The following is a 16,710-nucleotide window of genomic DNA, read 5'->3' as shown; positions in this document are numbered from 1 at the left end:
ATTTACATATATATACATGCATGGTAGCAATTTATCATATATGTATTAAAAATAGTATTATGTTTTACAGTATTGTACCCCTCTTTATTTTGTTGTCTTCAATTTTTTAAATTATTAAATTATTTTTCTGTAATGTTCTCATATTTACATACTGACCTAAGTCTCAAATGACTTACTGTGATTTTAATATTTAATTAAACTTCATATCTTCTGCCAATGATCCAATATTAAATGAGCCTAGACACTGATTTTCTAAAGTATCTCCTGATGACTTCATGGTTATATAAATATTAGAGTAAATTGCCAAATGTAGAAAAATGGGTTAAGATACCCTCTCCTATGTTGCAGTGACAAATAACTCTAAACAGTGGCCTTACAACAGCAAGTGATTTCTCACACATTATGCATAGTCATCATGGGTCAGCTGTGTGCTGCTTCATATGTCCATACCCTATGATTGAGGCTGATAGAGCGTTCTTTGGAACGCTGTTGGTCTTGTTTTATTTTTTTTATTATTTATTTTTATTTTTATAATTTTTTGAGACAGAGTCTTGCTCTGTTGCCCAGGCTGGAGTGCAGTGGCATGATCTCGGCTCACTGCAAGCTCTGCCTCCTGGGTTCACGCCATTCTCCTGCCTCAGCCTCCCCAGTAGCTGAGACTGCAGGTGCCTGCCGCCACTCCCGGCTAGTTTTTTGTATTTTTAGTAGAGACGGAGTTTCACTGTGTTAGCCAGGATGGTCTCGATCTCCTGACCTCGTGATCTGCCCGCCTTGGCCTCCCAAAGTGCTGGGATTACAGGCGTGAGCCACCGCGCCTGGCCGGTCTTGTTTTAAAGGTGTCTACATGGGACATTGCTGTTCTTTTCTCCGATAGGAAGCGACATTTTACTTCCAGTCACATTTCATTGGCCAAAGCAAGTAACTTGACCATTCCTGATTTTGACAGGACGGGGAATATACAATCCTCTTTCCAAAAAGGACACCACTAATTTACATCGTCAAATTGGGTATCAGTGGAACAGAATATACTTTCCCCTCTGGGAGGTGGAACAAATAGTTTGACCAATAATAAAATCTACTGCAGTAACTTATCTTTTTCATCATATAATGTATAAAAATAGTCTGCTTTCTAGTTATAGCCACATTGGCCAAATTTGCTGTAACTTTACATTCTAACATCTGCAGCCCTCTTCCTTAGTTTGGTCAGTAGGGTTGAAAATACTTTATCTCCGGGAGCTGTATGTCTGGTTGATGCTTTACTTTCTTGTTCTAGAGGTTTTTTAAGTATAAAAGAAAAAGGTTATTCCCTGTGTTATGCTGTTTGTTGTTTAAGAAAATTTGAATGTTCTAGAATATGTACTCAACGTCTACCACATGCCACAGAGCATTTTCTAGGCTTTAGAAGCCATATTCCTGACATTTTAAGGCATCACCACCAGATGGCGATCTCGCTCATTTAGAAGGTTAGAACAACTATGTTTTTCCTCAGGTGAATGGGTTGGTTACAGAGGGATCAGAAGTGTAAATTATACTAATTTTATAGCAAGCTCTTTGTAACCAAAATGGTACTATTTACTGAGTATGTATATATTCATGTACATATATACACATACACTCTTATACAGGAAAATTCCATTTGAAGCAAATCTATAAAATGCTATGTTTTGCTATGTTACTTCCCCAGAATATATATTTATTTTTCAACTGTTACTGCCTGAACAAATACAGGGGTTTTCCTAAGCGCAATTCCTCAAGAAATTGCCCAGAGACTTGAGTCCATCCCTCTGCCTTGTCCCAACAGTACTTTGAATATGCTTCCATCGGTTGCTGAAAGTGTGGTTGTTTTAGTTGTGAGCCTTCATCTTTGTTTTAACAACTCTGTATTACTCAGCTTCACTCTCTTTTTATTTAATTAATACAAGTGAAGAGTGGTTAAAAATTATATATTTCACTCAGATATGTTAAAAAATAATTTTCATGATTTATCGCACAAAGGGAAAACCGGTACCAACCCTTTTAGAAATCTCACTCAATGGTTATTGCCAATGGTAACTTTGTTCTACCCTCTTTTACTTCAAAACAACATAGCATAATAACTGAAAACATTTTAAAACCGTAGACGAAATAGTGTAGTTCTTCTTAGAAAACAATCACTGAGTTCAATTGTTAATCCACTTTTTGATGTTCCTAAAATAGTATTCTTTCCATCATATATTTCTGCTCTGACTTAGGGTTTATGGCTCTCTATCATATAATTTAGATACCTTGTAGGATTTAATAATTAATGGAAATAGAAAATATATGGCTAGAATGTGCATTTATAGAAAGTAAATATTTAATATACACTCTGAGTAATGTAAAAGTAAATTTTGACATAATACTCTATCATATTAAGGAAAACTATTATAAACCAGTTCTTTTAAAATCATTTTTAACTTAGTATATCATTGTATCTTTTACTCATAGGTGAAATCGTATTAAACCTTGGTTAGAATTCCACTAAAGATTTAAATGAGCTATCACGATACAGCCAGAATGACCTCTTGTATTTCTTTAATTAGACAGTTATAGTTTATATATGTGATTCCCAAACAGATCAGAGAAGGTTGCTTCACAGCGTGGAATCCTTCAGAAGCTTCCCATGGCTTTCTATTGCAATAGTTGGCAAATATATTGAGCCAAAGAACCCTTTCTTTAAACAAAATCTTATACAAAAGTTCATAGAAAACATTAAAGCAAATTCCAGTTTAAAGAAGCATGGGAGTTGGGAGTCCACTAATTCAAGCATCCCCTTCAAATTTTGCCCAGGCTGGTCTTGAACTCCTGGCCTCAGGCAGTCTGCCCACCTCAGCCACCCAAAGTGCTGAGATTACAGGCATTCACCACCACGTCCAGCTGGATACCAATTTTTTAAAGATGACTTTTTTTTTTTTTTTTAAATTAGGCACATAAGTGTCTTCTTACATAGCAGCTAAGATCTCCCTAACTAGGGAGAGGTAGCTACAGGTGCTGTATTATTGAGCTTGATATCTTGATATACTGTTGTGATAGGGTGGGTTGCTGTTACAAATATTTGAAAGGTGATACTATGCTAGGCAGTCAAATTTTAAGATCTACAGGGAAAGTTAAGTGCTGTTGTTGCTAACTCGTAAAGGAAAGATATTTAAGTCCATTGCATTTTGAAAGGTTAAAAAAAGCAACAGCCCAATGTGTCTTGAATTATATAAAATTCTGTACTACAGTGGAGTGCTATATAATTCATCATTTCTTTACAAATATTTATTTTTTTATTAGTACATTTAATAAGTGATGACAGTGATCCTACTTTCACACAAGGGATCTTGAGTTGTGCATTCTTCAATTTTTGATGTTGAAAGTATATCCTTAAATAATACTGAAGCTCTTATTGGACTTCAATATAAGTAGAAAACAACCATTTAAGTATATTAAAGTAACTTACTGACTTTATGGAGTTTGAAAAATAAGAGAAATGTTGGTTTTACATTTCCATGGTGACTTACCAGTTAGTAGATTTTATGGAAAATCTGAAGACATTGTTACTAATACTACTGTAGTACAGAGTTTAGAAGAAGGTTTTAGATTCAGAAGAAGGGCTCACATTTTGGCATAAACCTATTTACTAGTTCCATGACTTTGGGGAAATAACTTCTCTGATTCTTAGTTTTCTCATGTAAAACAGGAATGGTAATAGTATATACCTCACTGGATTATAAAGAATCAAATAAACTGATGTAATTATAAAATGCATGAGTTATAATGATAATAATGGTACTTAGTTGTTACTCAAGTAATTTTTCCCGCTAGTGATTGTAGGAGAAATAACAGCAGTTATAATGGCCAGCATTTGTTGAATAGTTACAATGTGAGAGGCACTGTCCTACGTGTACAGGAAAATATGTGGAACACTCCCCATAGCAAACATTTGCTGTCCAGAATTTTTTCCCCCGTGGACGTATTTCTAAAATTAAGATAGAAATCAGTAGTAAAATACTTAATGCACAAAAAGTCATCCAATGAATAAATTTTAAGAAAACACTCAAAACTTTGTTTTATTTACATTTAAGTCTAAAATAACCTAAATTTATTTCCCCAATTTTAAATTTGACCTTCAGATTCTCTTAAATAATTGAATTTTATTGAGTTGGCATTTGATTTACTTTTATTAAAAATAGTTAATATGTAACATTCACGTTAAATAATAGCCATTTAAATTTTGTAGTACAGTGAAAATATTAATGTAAGAGTATTTTAATTATTAACAGGCTTATTTACCCTATTATTCAATTATATCACCAAAACAATTCTCGAAGTTGAAAGATTTTTCCAATCGTTTTTTATTTAAATGTTAGAAACCCAACTATATGAAGCCCTTTATAAATTATTCACATTTTTTCAAATTCTTAGACATTTGTTTTAGGTAATTCTCAAATGATTTTAAAACAGCATTTAAATTCTAAATGATAGTTTTTTACAACTTAAGTCATAGCTTGACTCATTTAAAATATTGCCAGGGAATTCAGCAACTTTTTGGACCTCCACATAGCTGGGGTTGTTAGCTCTGCCAAGTTTTTGAGTATGCTATAGCTGGTATGGTCCAACAGAAGGGCCCATGTGTATTCTGTCCCCTTGTGTTTCTTAGGTATTTGCTAAGAGAATGTAGAGGTCATATAAGAGCTGATTTTGTTATAGCAGCATCGTGATGGTTGTCATTTGCAGGTAGTTCTGTGTCTTGAGGTCTGCAGTGCAGCCAAATGCAGTTTGCTTTACACTCTGAGAAAACATTACTGCCACATTACTGCTTACATGCCGTGTGTCACAGTAAATCTAGCTACCACTTGTCTGTTTTGTACTTTTCTGAGTATATTTCCCAGTTGAGAGGATTTTTGTGGTTCTCTTTACTATCCTCCTTTTTTTTTGTCATTTAAAATGTGTTTTAACTATTTCTTTCCCACCTTACTTCACTGTTACCTAGTATGTTTAGTCTATCACAAAGAGTTTTGTGCTTTATATGTGAGGCTTAGAACAAATAGCATTCAATATATTTTGAATACTTTTGTGAAGTTCCTTTTTATTCCATATTTTATTATTGATCACTTTCAGTTAGTTTACTGGGAAGAATTAGCTTTTTTATTTTATATTGACACCATTTAGGAAGACATTTTCAAAGGCCTATGTGAGAATAAGGTACAGATAATCATGAGGCATTATACAACAAAATCTTATAGGATATTTGGAAATTTTTAAGGTGAGTTTTCATTGCCCATTCGCCCCATTTGTTGTTAATCATCTGTCACATGGCCTATTTATAAAAGTAACGTGTTTTATACTTTTCTTTGTTAAAATTTCCTTTTATCTTTTTCAAGTGTGATAAAATAATTTAAAAAATTATACATATTTGTGTGTATATATGTAAGTAAATAAATGAGGTAGAAATAGTATAGACCCTCATAAGTTATCATATATAGGTGGAGATTTAAAGAACACTCTGTAATGACATTACATGTAGAAGTGTGATTATTATATTAACCATGCCTTTTACATTTGTGTAGTCTTTTACCGTTTATAGGATACCTTAACATCTGTTGTCTTACTAGACATGTGAGTTCTAACTAGGACTGCCATTTATTTAACCCTGAAAGTGGGTAAGTTATTTGAGCTTCCGCTTCAGTTTATTAATATGTCACCTACGTTATGTGTAGTTATTACTAGAAAACAATAAAAGATAGTATCCCTAAGGAAGATTACTTTAAATTACGTAACTTTGTAGTTAAATTCCTCATATAAAATATAGGATACGAAGATCGAAATTTATTCAAATATAAACTGTACTATATACCAACATCTTTTATTATTGTATTTTTATTGTAAATTATCTAATTTTTTGTTTTTTTTCTTTTTTTATTTGAGATGGAGTCCCACTCTGTCGCCCAGGCTGGAGTGCAGTGGCGCAATCTCTGCTCACTGCAAGCTCCGCTACCTCCCAGGTTCACACCATTCTCCTGCCTTAGCCTCCAGAGTGGCTGGGACTACAGGTGCCTGCCACCACACCCGGCTAATTTTTTTTTGTATTTTTAGTAGAGACGGGATTTCACCGTGTTAGCTAGGATGGTCTCGATCTCCCGACCTCGTGATCTGCCTGCCTCAGCCTCCCAAAGTGCTGGGATTACAGGCATGAGCCACCGTGCCCGGCCCTAATTGTTTTATCTTACAGATTTTCGGGCTTTATTATAAAATATATTATTCTTTAGTTTCATTCCTAACTTGCTTACCCAGCCCTTTTGTAAATTTGGGTGTTATATCATTTTATGTTTATAGTTTCTGTGACAACCTGTACAGTTTGATCCACCTAGCAATTATGTAATTAATTATTTTAATGTAATTTTTTAGTTATTGTAACAGTAGGGCTGAAAATAGCCTTATTTCCTTTTTAAACATTAATTTTACTAAGCTTTTTAACTAAATGTATTGTAATCTAGAGATGTTTATTTAAAGAAACAGTCAGACAGCAATAAGTTTATTTTTCTTTAAATATTCTATTTTTTCCCCCGACTCAGGAAATGTAGCCTAGTTCTTATAACACTTGTGTTGTTGTCTTTCCTTTCATTTTGTATGACTAACTTTTTATACCAAATTGAATAAGCCATTAGCTTTTAGTGTGTAGGAATGTAGATCCATAGATATTTCCCATTAGACAAAAGAAAATCTATAAAAGCAATATCCCCTGGGGCTTGGTCTTCCTAGCGGCCTAATGGTCTAAAGCACTGCTATACTGTACCCTTATGAGAAAGAACTATGTTGGGTGATTCGCTTGGCATCCAGAAATCTTAGTTGAAGAGATATGCATACTCTTTAAGATAACTTTAATGTTTGTACTATACCACATTTATTAATTAAATATTCCAATTCAGGGAATTCATTTCATAAATTTTTTATTTCAAAAACCATTTCTAAACAGAATGATACACTTTGTATCTCTTATGCAGTTTTCAACTAGAGTTTGCTGAAACAATGAGAGAGACTGTATTTAGATAGCCACATTGTTTTGATAAGGTTTTTTTTTTCCTAAAGAATTTTACTTCAAAAAAGACCTCCATTGGTGATAGTTATACAACTCTATGAATACGTGCTGAATTGTACACTTTAAAAGAGTGAATTGTTTAGTATGTGGATTATATCTCAATAAAGCTGTTATTTTAAAAAATTTTCATTGCACAAAATGTTTTCATAGGTGTGAAGTAATAGAATTTCAATTTATTTTATAATTAATTAAAAATTATTACCTTAATAAACATTTGAAGCTTTAGAAATATAAAATTATGTTTGACTTAAAATAATTTTTGCTGTTATTCAATAGTAACACATGCTTATTATAGAAACTTCAGAAACTATGGATAAGAAAAAATACACTTAAAAAATGTGTGGGTCATTTAATTTTCACATCTACCATGTATTCTATTCCTAAGCTTTTCCTATACTTGACTACTTCCTTTGTATCCATACTTTTCTTGCCAGCTTTTATTAATAGTAAATAACTTTTCATGATCATTTCGGGAAACAATAAAATGTTAGTATTTTCTTATAGGAGTAGTTAAGTGAAAGCATTGTTTTTTTTCCTTAACAGAGAAAATGAAGGTAAGCAATGACATCATTATCTAAAAAGAAATGCAATAAAGATATTATATAATAGCTTTTGAAATACAGTCATTTTGGAATACCATTGTAAAAATTCACTTTAAAACATTTTGGATTTAAAATGAAAACTGGAAATCTTTGATAAATAATATTTTGACATTGGTTCTTGTGTAGGTAGAATATTTTTTTCTGCTCTTTAAAAGACGCTTGTTATCATATCTAGCCTTAACTTTCTAACAGCTAAAATTGTTCACAACACTGTTTAAAGATAAATTCATATCAGGCTTTGAATTTTTTTTCTTGGTAAATATTAAGACCTGAGTACAAAATGAGGGCTGTATTGTGGATTAAGTGAAATATCTCAAGGCTGTGCTGTTCTGATAACTGAACCTGAAGTGACCTTTCTCAGACACAATTACAGAGCTGTATGTTTTTCCTTTAATTTCATCAGGGGTTTAATTAGTATACAAATAAAACTTCCCTTATCTTCCTTTCTACCTAATTGGCTTGTCTTCACTTATATATGAAGTATGTGAAAGTGGGCTGTAATTAGGGTGACCGTGTTAACCTTTTTTCCTCAAATGTACTGTTGCTTAAAGGCCTCAAGGCCTAAAAACAGTGCTTTGGATTATTGCTTTGCAATCACTATGGCTGTCCCATAGGTTTTCTCATGAGCAGAAGGGCTTTGGGTGCTGCAGGTTCCCACTGCTTAACAGGATCTTCATTCTTCTCCCCACTAAATGTTTATTGATTATCTCGCTGTTCCAGGCTCAGCCTCCAACAACTTAATATCAGGTGACAGTCAGGAGAGTTCTCCAAGTAATTAGAGTTGAGCATTGGGGGAACAATTAGGAGCAGAGTTATTAAACTTGATTTATCCTATTCTCTCCTGAACAGTTTCTTGGATATCAGAACATCACACTTTCACAATCTACCCTGGTTGAGAAATTAGTGGCTAACCTGCTGCTTATCATTGTTGCCTTGCTGCCTAGAGGCGCACCCTCTCGGTTTCAGTCATTCAGTTGGAAATATTAGAGTCCATAAAGTTTATCATGGGTTTTAATTAGATCAATCTGAACAGGAGAAAAGAAAAGCTGAATTTAAAATTATATGTGATATATGGATATATATTTGTAAATATATATGTGATATGTACATATATATGTACTCAAATGTATTTTTCTTTAAAGCTCAGTGTTAGGATTTTTAAATATTCTGTTTTTGTTATTTAAAAAAGGTTAGGTATTAGGGAAAAGACATATTCTTGAATTGTGGTTTATGTCTTGGTGTTTTATACCCATCCCCCTCAATCTTAGGGCCCACTGATGTATTTCATGATGTCATTCTCCTCTTTTCAAATGAGAATTCTGTAAGTTATGATCTTTTTTTCCAAAAAACTATATTATCTTTTTGTTTTCGTACTCAAGGAAGTGTGAATTATATCACTTTGTTTATACCACTTTTTGTTTCTTTTCTATGCCCTTGAAATAGTGTAAGCTTTAGAAGAGTTTGGTGACTCCTGTCATTTGCCCCTGAGACATGAAAATGAAAGAATGGAAACGAGAAGATTTAGCTATGTAGTAGAAATTCTAATGTTATGAGTTATATGTTCTTTGAAAGGATATGATAGGATGGTTGAAAAGTCAAGTGTGGGTTTCAAAGTCATGGATTCCCTCAGATTGGATCAGCAAGCTTCAGTCTGGTTAAGGTTAGAGATAATATACTGAATGCTGGATAGTCCCCTCACAAATATGCACCTCTAGTCATAAGAGTTACTGAGCAGAAGAATTTGAATGGATTGGCACAAGTGTATTGTTTTTGTTGGAAGAATTCAAGCTTTATCCATAACTGGTGGTGGACCATTAGTTTGATCTTCATATTTGAAAAATTGTTTTTTTTTGTTGCTTGAAAGATGTCAGAAATGCTGACTTTAAAAGGAACTCAAAAGGATTTTACTTTTTTAAATAAAGAAAGTTCATGATGCTTTAGTGCATTTATCTTAGCATTGGCGCAAAATTAGTAGGTTTAGTGTGGTTTTAAAAATTTATTCTTTGCCATGTTTTTAAAGTTGGTTTGAATCAGTGACTATTTCTGTGGTGCAACGTGTGTGAAGATCTGTTAATAGTGAAGATTTAAAACAAAATACAATGTCTCATAAGTGGTCATAGTTTGTTTAATTTTTTGATTTATATTTGTTTGACAGTAACTTGACTATTTGAAAAGTGAATTTTAAAACTTTTAATGTTTTAAAATACCTGGTTTGACTGATGATGGCTTTCAATTCACCAGCAGTTAGAGGGAATTGATTGGTTTAGCATGTACACGGCTTAAGTTTTTATACTATTCATTTTTTTAATACTACCCATTGTGAATGCACTGAAAGAATACTGTTAGAAGAGTTTTACACATGAAATTATAATATTTTTGTTTATTCTTTACTAGGTTTTTGAAGCACAGTGTGGGTGTTAATGTGTGGCTAAACTGAGCAAGAAGAAAAAATTATGTGTATGCAGTCAATTATTTAGCTCACCATCCAACAAATTTAATCAAAAACTGTTTGATAAGGTTACTCTAGAAATGTTTTAGGCAAAGGAGTAAGAAGATTTTTAGAGTTAAGTGATCCTCTGATCCCGGTACTATTTTGCATCCTAGAATTTTAAGTGAGGTCTAGAAAATACTTCACTCAATTGTGAGCTTCTGATTCTAAGCCTGCAATATAAAGTTGTGCAATTGCATCTTGAAATTTTTGCGCTAAGTAAATATTTCAAATTAAAGTAGATAGCAAATATAAATCAACAGATTTTGTACTTCTGTGACTAAGAAAATATTTATAGAACACAAATAATTCTGAATGCAAGTATTATTTATAACTTTATTAGTTAAAACATGTTGATCCTATTTGTGTTGCGATCCTTGATGTAAGAGTTATTTACTGGGAAGCAAGTGAATTTTATTTTGGAGTCCAATTTGTTTGTTTGCTGAAATGTCTGTAGCCACCTAACTATGTATTTATAAAGACAGTGGTGGTACTGTTTCATCTTGGGTTTACCATTTTCTTATAGATATCCTGGTCTATCATTTTCTCAATCACATGCATAGTTTGGGCATATGATAGTTCTTAACTCTAGTTCTATTTAGAATAAAATTGACTCTAAATTTCATGTGCTTTCTACCCTGAAAACTTTATTTTTTCATCATTAAAAGAAAGTACAACTTGAGATTTTTATAATCAGATTATTTTTAGTAAGAATACAATTTATTTGCCTTGCAGTATTTTAAAAAATAAAATGGAACTGTATTTTGTAACCAAACATTTTCCAAAATCTTATCAGTTCTATCATTTCTAATTAGTAAGTATATAAAATTTTTGCAGAAAATTTGTTAAACTTTGATGTGTAATGACCCAAGTCTACTTCTCAGTCAGTCTGTATTCTTCTTTGTTTAATAGCCTATGGCATAAATTGAAGTTAATTATCAGGGCTGACAAGTAACTCTGTTTTCTGTCTGCTTGCAGAGTCTCTCCGAGGCAAAGATGGAGCTGAGAAGAAAAGATCAATCTCTGCGTCAGCTCAATAGACATCTTACCCAGCTGGAGCAGGACAAGCGTCGACTAGAGGAGAACATCCATGATGCAGAGAGTGCCCTCCGCATGGCAGCCAAGTGAGCATTTGGACCTTGGGGAGATCACTTAAAACAGACAAAAGATCAATTCTTACTTTCATGCTCCGGGTTTTAGCCCTGGATAATACAGTGTTAGAAAACAAAAGTACAGCTGTCTTTCTTTGAAATTCTCTGATATATCCTCAAAAAAGAAAAACTCTTAACATACTAAATGTATATTTTATTGAGAAACCTCAGAAAAGTATAAGCTTCTATAAAACCTCTAATTATGCTTATTTTGGGCTCCGTTGTAGTGTTACGTGTTAGAAACTATGTTTTATTAATGTGAAATGTAAGACTCTATTTATAAGTTTTTCATAGTATCTTCTGTTATACATTCCTATTCTCTTCTGCCTCACTCTCTCTGAAAGTTTGCTCTGCATATATTATTATATACTAATATTGCAAGTAATATTTCCATAAAGAAATGTTAGCATACAATCAGCATATGTATCATAGCATTTAAAAAATACAATAAAACATTGATCATGAAAACTCATTTAATTTTTATAGCTGTATATTCTAATATTTTAAGTAGAAAAACATACAGTTTTCAGAGTAGACCACTATGTAAATGTGATGAAAATGTCTTTCCTTTTTTTTTGAAACCAGGTAATCAAGTTGACATACATTATGAAGTTCACATTGAACAGTTCTCTTGGGCATTTTTATTTGTTCCTCATATCAAATTTCATGGAATACTTTAAGACAGTTCTTTGTGCAACAGCGTGGCTTAAAGAAAATCTATTTTCAAGGAATAAAGAAACATCTAATTTTGATAAACTCAGTGTTTTCTAACTTTAGAATTCTGAATTTCTTTACTTGCAAAAATATATGTTTATTAAATATTTTTTGAGAGAAACTCTTAAGCATAAAATATCATCAAATATGAATGTAGTCTGTAAACTACAGAATGTGTATAAGTCACTGAACGAGGAATCCGCAATCTTCAGATATTCATAAGCTTTGCCACTGGGTTTGTGACATTGCTCAAACATAATGAAAACATGAATTGACACAAGGCCAAAATATTGGCATATTTGAATAACCACTGAGAGGTTTTTGGGAAATTGTTAAGCAATTTAATGATGCACCACCATATAAGGTGTATGTTTTTGTCATTTTTTAAAATATAAGTTTGACTGAATCAGTTTTTTTGTTATTGTTCACTCCCAGTTTCATCATGTCAAATGAGAGGCTTAGCCCAGGTAATTTCCAGTAAGTCTTATAGCACTGAGAAAATTCTGAGATGAATGAAAATAGGCTAATAAAACCTCCAGATTCAAATTGTATTTTCAAAACAGGGCTGCTAATTCAGTATTTTGACATGTCTATGATCTGTGACCATGGGCACATGTTTTTATAAAACTAAAGAAAGCTAATTTGAAATCTGGAGAACTAATACATTATTTACAGTTTTCAATTTCAATTTACAATTAGATTTTTATCTTCAGTATTTTCATTCAAACTTTTTATTTCATTATGAAGGCTAAATTCAATATACTAGGCTGATAGGAGAAACTAGTAACTTTGCATATTCCTAGACAAGTCACGGAGGAGTTTTCTGTGTAATTATTATAGCATAAAAAGACTGTGTAGAAAGGAAAATACTATTTTGCATAGTATGGTCATTTATTATATATCCCCATCACTAAGATTTTTAAAGTCTTTTTCATTAGAAATAGAAGAATGAAGTTTTACCATTTACAGCACTTTTTAAATGATCAATAATGTAATTGTAATTTTTTTTCTTTGTTTTTCACTTTTTTACCTTTTTATTCTCCCCTACCCCGATTTAGGACAGGCAACAAAATTTAAGATATGTGTTAAATGTGGAAATATATCAGTGAATGTGGTTAGTTTTTGTACATTTAAAAGGAGGACAATGAATTAAAAATCGAAATTTAAAAAGGTAAAATAAATAAAAAAAAAAAGGAGAACAATGATATCAGACCCTTATTTTTTAATACTAGTGACTTATACTAAAATGTGTAACAGTTGTAGTAAGGTTTGAGTTTTACTAACACTTAATCTTTCTTTTATTTTTTCTAGAGACAAAGAATGTGTTGCAAATCACATGAGAGCAATAGAAAATACGCTTCACAAGGTACTGTAATTTTTCTTTAGTAATGTTCAATTTGTATCATGACACCTAGTCATTATTTTTATTAGCCACAAAGTTCTTTAATTCATTTTGTAACTTAAAAAAATAAATTAACAAAAAGATGCTATGCAGATGACTGGAAATTTCCATTACATAGTGCTATATTGCATGCTTTTTTCAGAATTCACTTTATATATTTAATAAGACTATGAAAATAGTGGTTTCCCCAAACTGGTGTAATTGTACTTGGAATTATTTGCGGTCTTTGCTGAACAAAGCAGAGGTCATTAAGATTCTTATATGTCTCATAATGATAAAATGTTTGACCACACTGTCTAACCTCTTACCACTCTTAAACCAACAGTCCTATATATATATATATATATATGTATGGAGAGAAACATGTATTTTATTTAGTAATACTCATATATGTAAACTAGGTAGTAATGTTATTCAAATTGAAATTTTCTTTCTTACTTGTAAGAATATATTCTTAAAGTAGAAATTTAATTATTTAATATATTCTATTGTTTTCAAATTTGATTACTCCTGTATGATAAACTCTGAGTGTTAATTTGCAGTGATGAACAGCATAATAAAAGTACTATGATATTTGTAAAAACATAATATATTTACTGACCATGTGTTTTGTTAGCACTCCACTCTGCACTGAAAGATATGTTCATTATTTCATCATTCAAAAGCAGAGAAACATTATTTATGTGTTTCTGCTACTGTCTGATAGGCAAATTATTGGAAATGCAAACATTAAGTACTTTAAAGATACATGGAGTTTATGAATGAATCATATTTAGAATAACCTTGTAAATCAGTTTTTTATATAATATCATTTTATAAGTCACTTAAAATACCCTAAAACTAACTTTTTGAAGGGCATATTAAATAAAAATTAGCAAACTAATAGTTAATGCATTTTAACATTTTAAAAACAACGGGCCCCTGTATTCTTTTCTATTTTGAAAGTGACCAGCATTATTTCATGTCAACAAAAGTATTTTGGAAAAGAAAAATTATCTGAGTGCTATTTCCTAAGCTTCTTTGAAACTATGATTTCTCCCCCTTCCCATTTAAAAAAGTTTAGCTAGTCAGCGTAGTCTAAATATAGTCACATTAAATTTATATGTGCCACAAATCTGTAATTTAGATTTGCAGTGAAAGAGACATCTTTGGTGTTTTTTTTGAACTTGGTAGATAGAAAAGTCAATTACGTCATATACATGGCACACCCTTTTATATAGTTAATGTTGACTTTGAAATCCAGTTGGTTTTTTCATCATCCCAGTTGGAGGAAAAAAAAGTTAGACAGCAGCTAACTTGGGGAATGAACTTTGACATCAGGGAAAAACCATCACCAACGTGAAATGTAAATGTTGTACCTTCTTCTTTTCTTATGAAAATGGCAAAATATATCATTTAAATATGATAAAGACTGATTGCAACAGGATGATTAGAATCATACAGTTCTTCAGTTGTAGTTCATCTTTTGATTTTTGTGTCATACGGAAAGAAAGCGGTCTGTAAAGCTGGTCTATAGCCATTGTAGATTTACTTTTGCTTTATGGCTTTTTCTCTCTTCAGATTTAGTAGTTAATTATTTTGATTTATGTCTTTAGAAAATTCTATTAATATAGTGGTTTTAAAATTATCAATTACTTTTCAAGCTTGAAGTGAAAACTTAGGAAAGATAATTGGAGATAATTCTCTTTTCTGTGAGGTATGAGTGAGAATGAATGAGTGATAAGGAGGTGGCCCAGAGAGTCCTCTGAAGGTCTCAGGAAGATGCACGCCCACCTGTCTTCATGCCAGAGTTCAATAGGTTTATTTTTCTGGCTGCCTTGGACTTTCCATTGGCATTTTGCTGTCTTTGATGAAACAAAGAGTAGTGTGGAAGGAGGGTCCAGGCTCTTTCACAGGATGGTAAAAATCAATATGGATACATCCAAACTCTTTAGCAAAGTTTACTGTGCATAGTAAAATAGTATGAGTATTTATATTTCTTACTGTTTTAAACATACGTGTTTTCAAGATTGGAACCATTCATTCTAGAATAAAACTAAGTCTTACCCACTGAGTTGAACTTTAATAGTAACATCTGACACTAATCAAATAGAAGAAAGAACTTGTTTTCCTGCAGACATCATTTCTTTTCTTGGATGTTAAGGAACTTACCTGAACATATTTGTTTTTAGGAAAAACAATTACATTTGGTTTATACTTGTTAGCTTTTAAGCAACACATTTCATTCAACTTTTCAAATACTACAACTGTATTACACAGAACAGTTGGTTAGATATTATTTTCAAAATTCCATTTGGGACTGGTAACTATTTAATAAGGAAGGTCAGTCATTTCAGTTAAAAAACATAGTTTTTTTCCAAAGAAATGTAAGTTTTATATTAATTTCATTTAGATATATATTTTTATGCCCATTTTTAATGTAGGTCAGAACTTAATTTTATAATACACTGTTTTGGGTGGGCCAATTTGAAGGTATTGGAGATAAGAAACATAAGAACAAGAAGAAACAAAATCATCATAACTTTTCATGAGTTGCATTTTTAAAAACACACCCTTCTCTCTTGAGTTGAAATTTTGGCTGCTTTTTATTTTTTTGGAAAATCCAAAACTGTTGAACTTGTTTTGAAAAAACTCTCCAGCTTAACCATTTTAAAGTGCGCAGTTCAGTGGCTTTCAGTATGTGCACCCATCACAGCTAATTCTGGAACGTTTGCATCGCTCCAAAAGAAACCCAGTACCCAAGAAGCAATTATTTCTTATATCCCTTTCCCCTACATCCTGGCAAACACTGACCTGCCTTCTGTCTCTATGGATTTTCCTGTTCTGGACATTTCATGTAAATGGAATAATACAATATGTGGTTTTAGATGTCTGGCTTCTTTCATTTAGCATAATTTATTCAAAGGTCATTCATGTTGTGGCATTTATTGATACATCATTCCCTTTTATGGCTGAATAATATGCCATTGTATAGTTATACCACATTTTGTTTAGGCATTCATCAGCTGATGGACACTGGATTGTTTCCTCTTCTTGGGTATTATGAATAGTGAATGCTGTTGTGAAATTTTGTGTAAAAATTTTTGTTTGAAGGTCTGTTTTCACTTCTCTTAGGTATGTAGCTAGCAGTGGAACTGCTGGATCATATAACAATACTTTGATAACTTTTTGAGGAACCACAAAACTGTTTTCCACAGTGACTGCACCATTTTAAATCTGCACCATTATGGATAAGCATTCTAATTTTTCCACAT

The 16,710-nt window shown here is 32.1% G+C and overlaps 1 protein-coding gene across 6 annotated transcripts in view; it reads left to right on the top strand.

Annotated features, from left to right (window-relative positions):
• CCDC171 (coiled-coil domain containing 171) overlaps window positions 1–16,710 on the top strand; it is a 380,335-nt gene that overhangs the window by 245,657 nt on the left and 117,968 nt on the right. For 5 of the 6 annotated variants that reach the window (XM_050761632.1, XM_050761631.1, XM_050761629.1 and 2 more), the window contains 2 exons: window positions 11,168–11,313; window positions 13,366–13,420. In XM_050761632.1, the coding sequence (XP_050617589.1) occupies window positions 11,168–11,313; window positions 13,366–13,420 (201 nt within the window). Of the gene's footprint in view, window positions 1–11,167; window positions 11,314–13,365; window positions 13,421–16,710 lie in introns of those variants that run through there. The other variant, XR_007719876.1, reaches the window with a different exon arrangement.

Source organism: Macaca thibetana, chromosome 15 (assembly GCF_024542745.1).
Source record: "Macaca thibetana thibetana isolate TM-01 chromosome 15, ASM2454274v1, whole genome shotgun sequence".
NCBI lineage: Eukaryota > Metazoa > Chordata > Mammalia > Primates > Cercopithecidae > Macaca > Macaca thibetana.
This window is presented reverse-complemented; position numbering and strand designations above follow the sequence as displayed.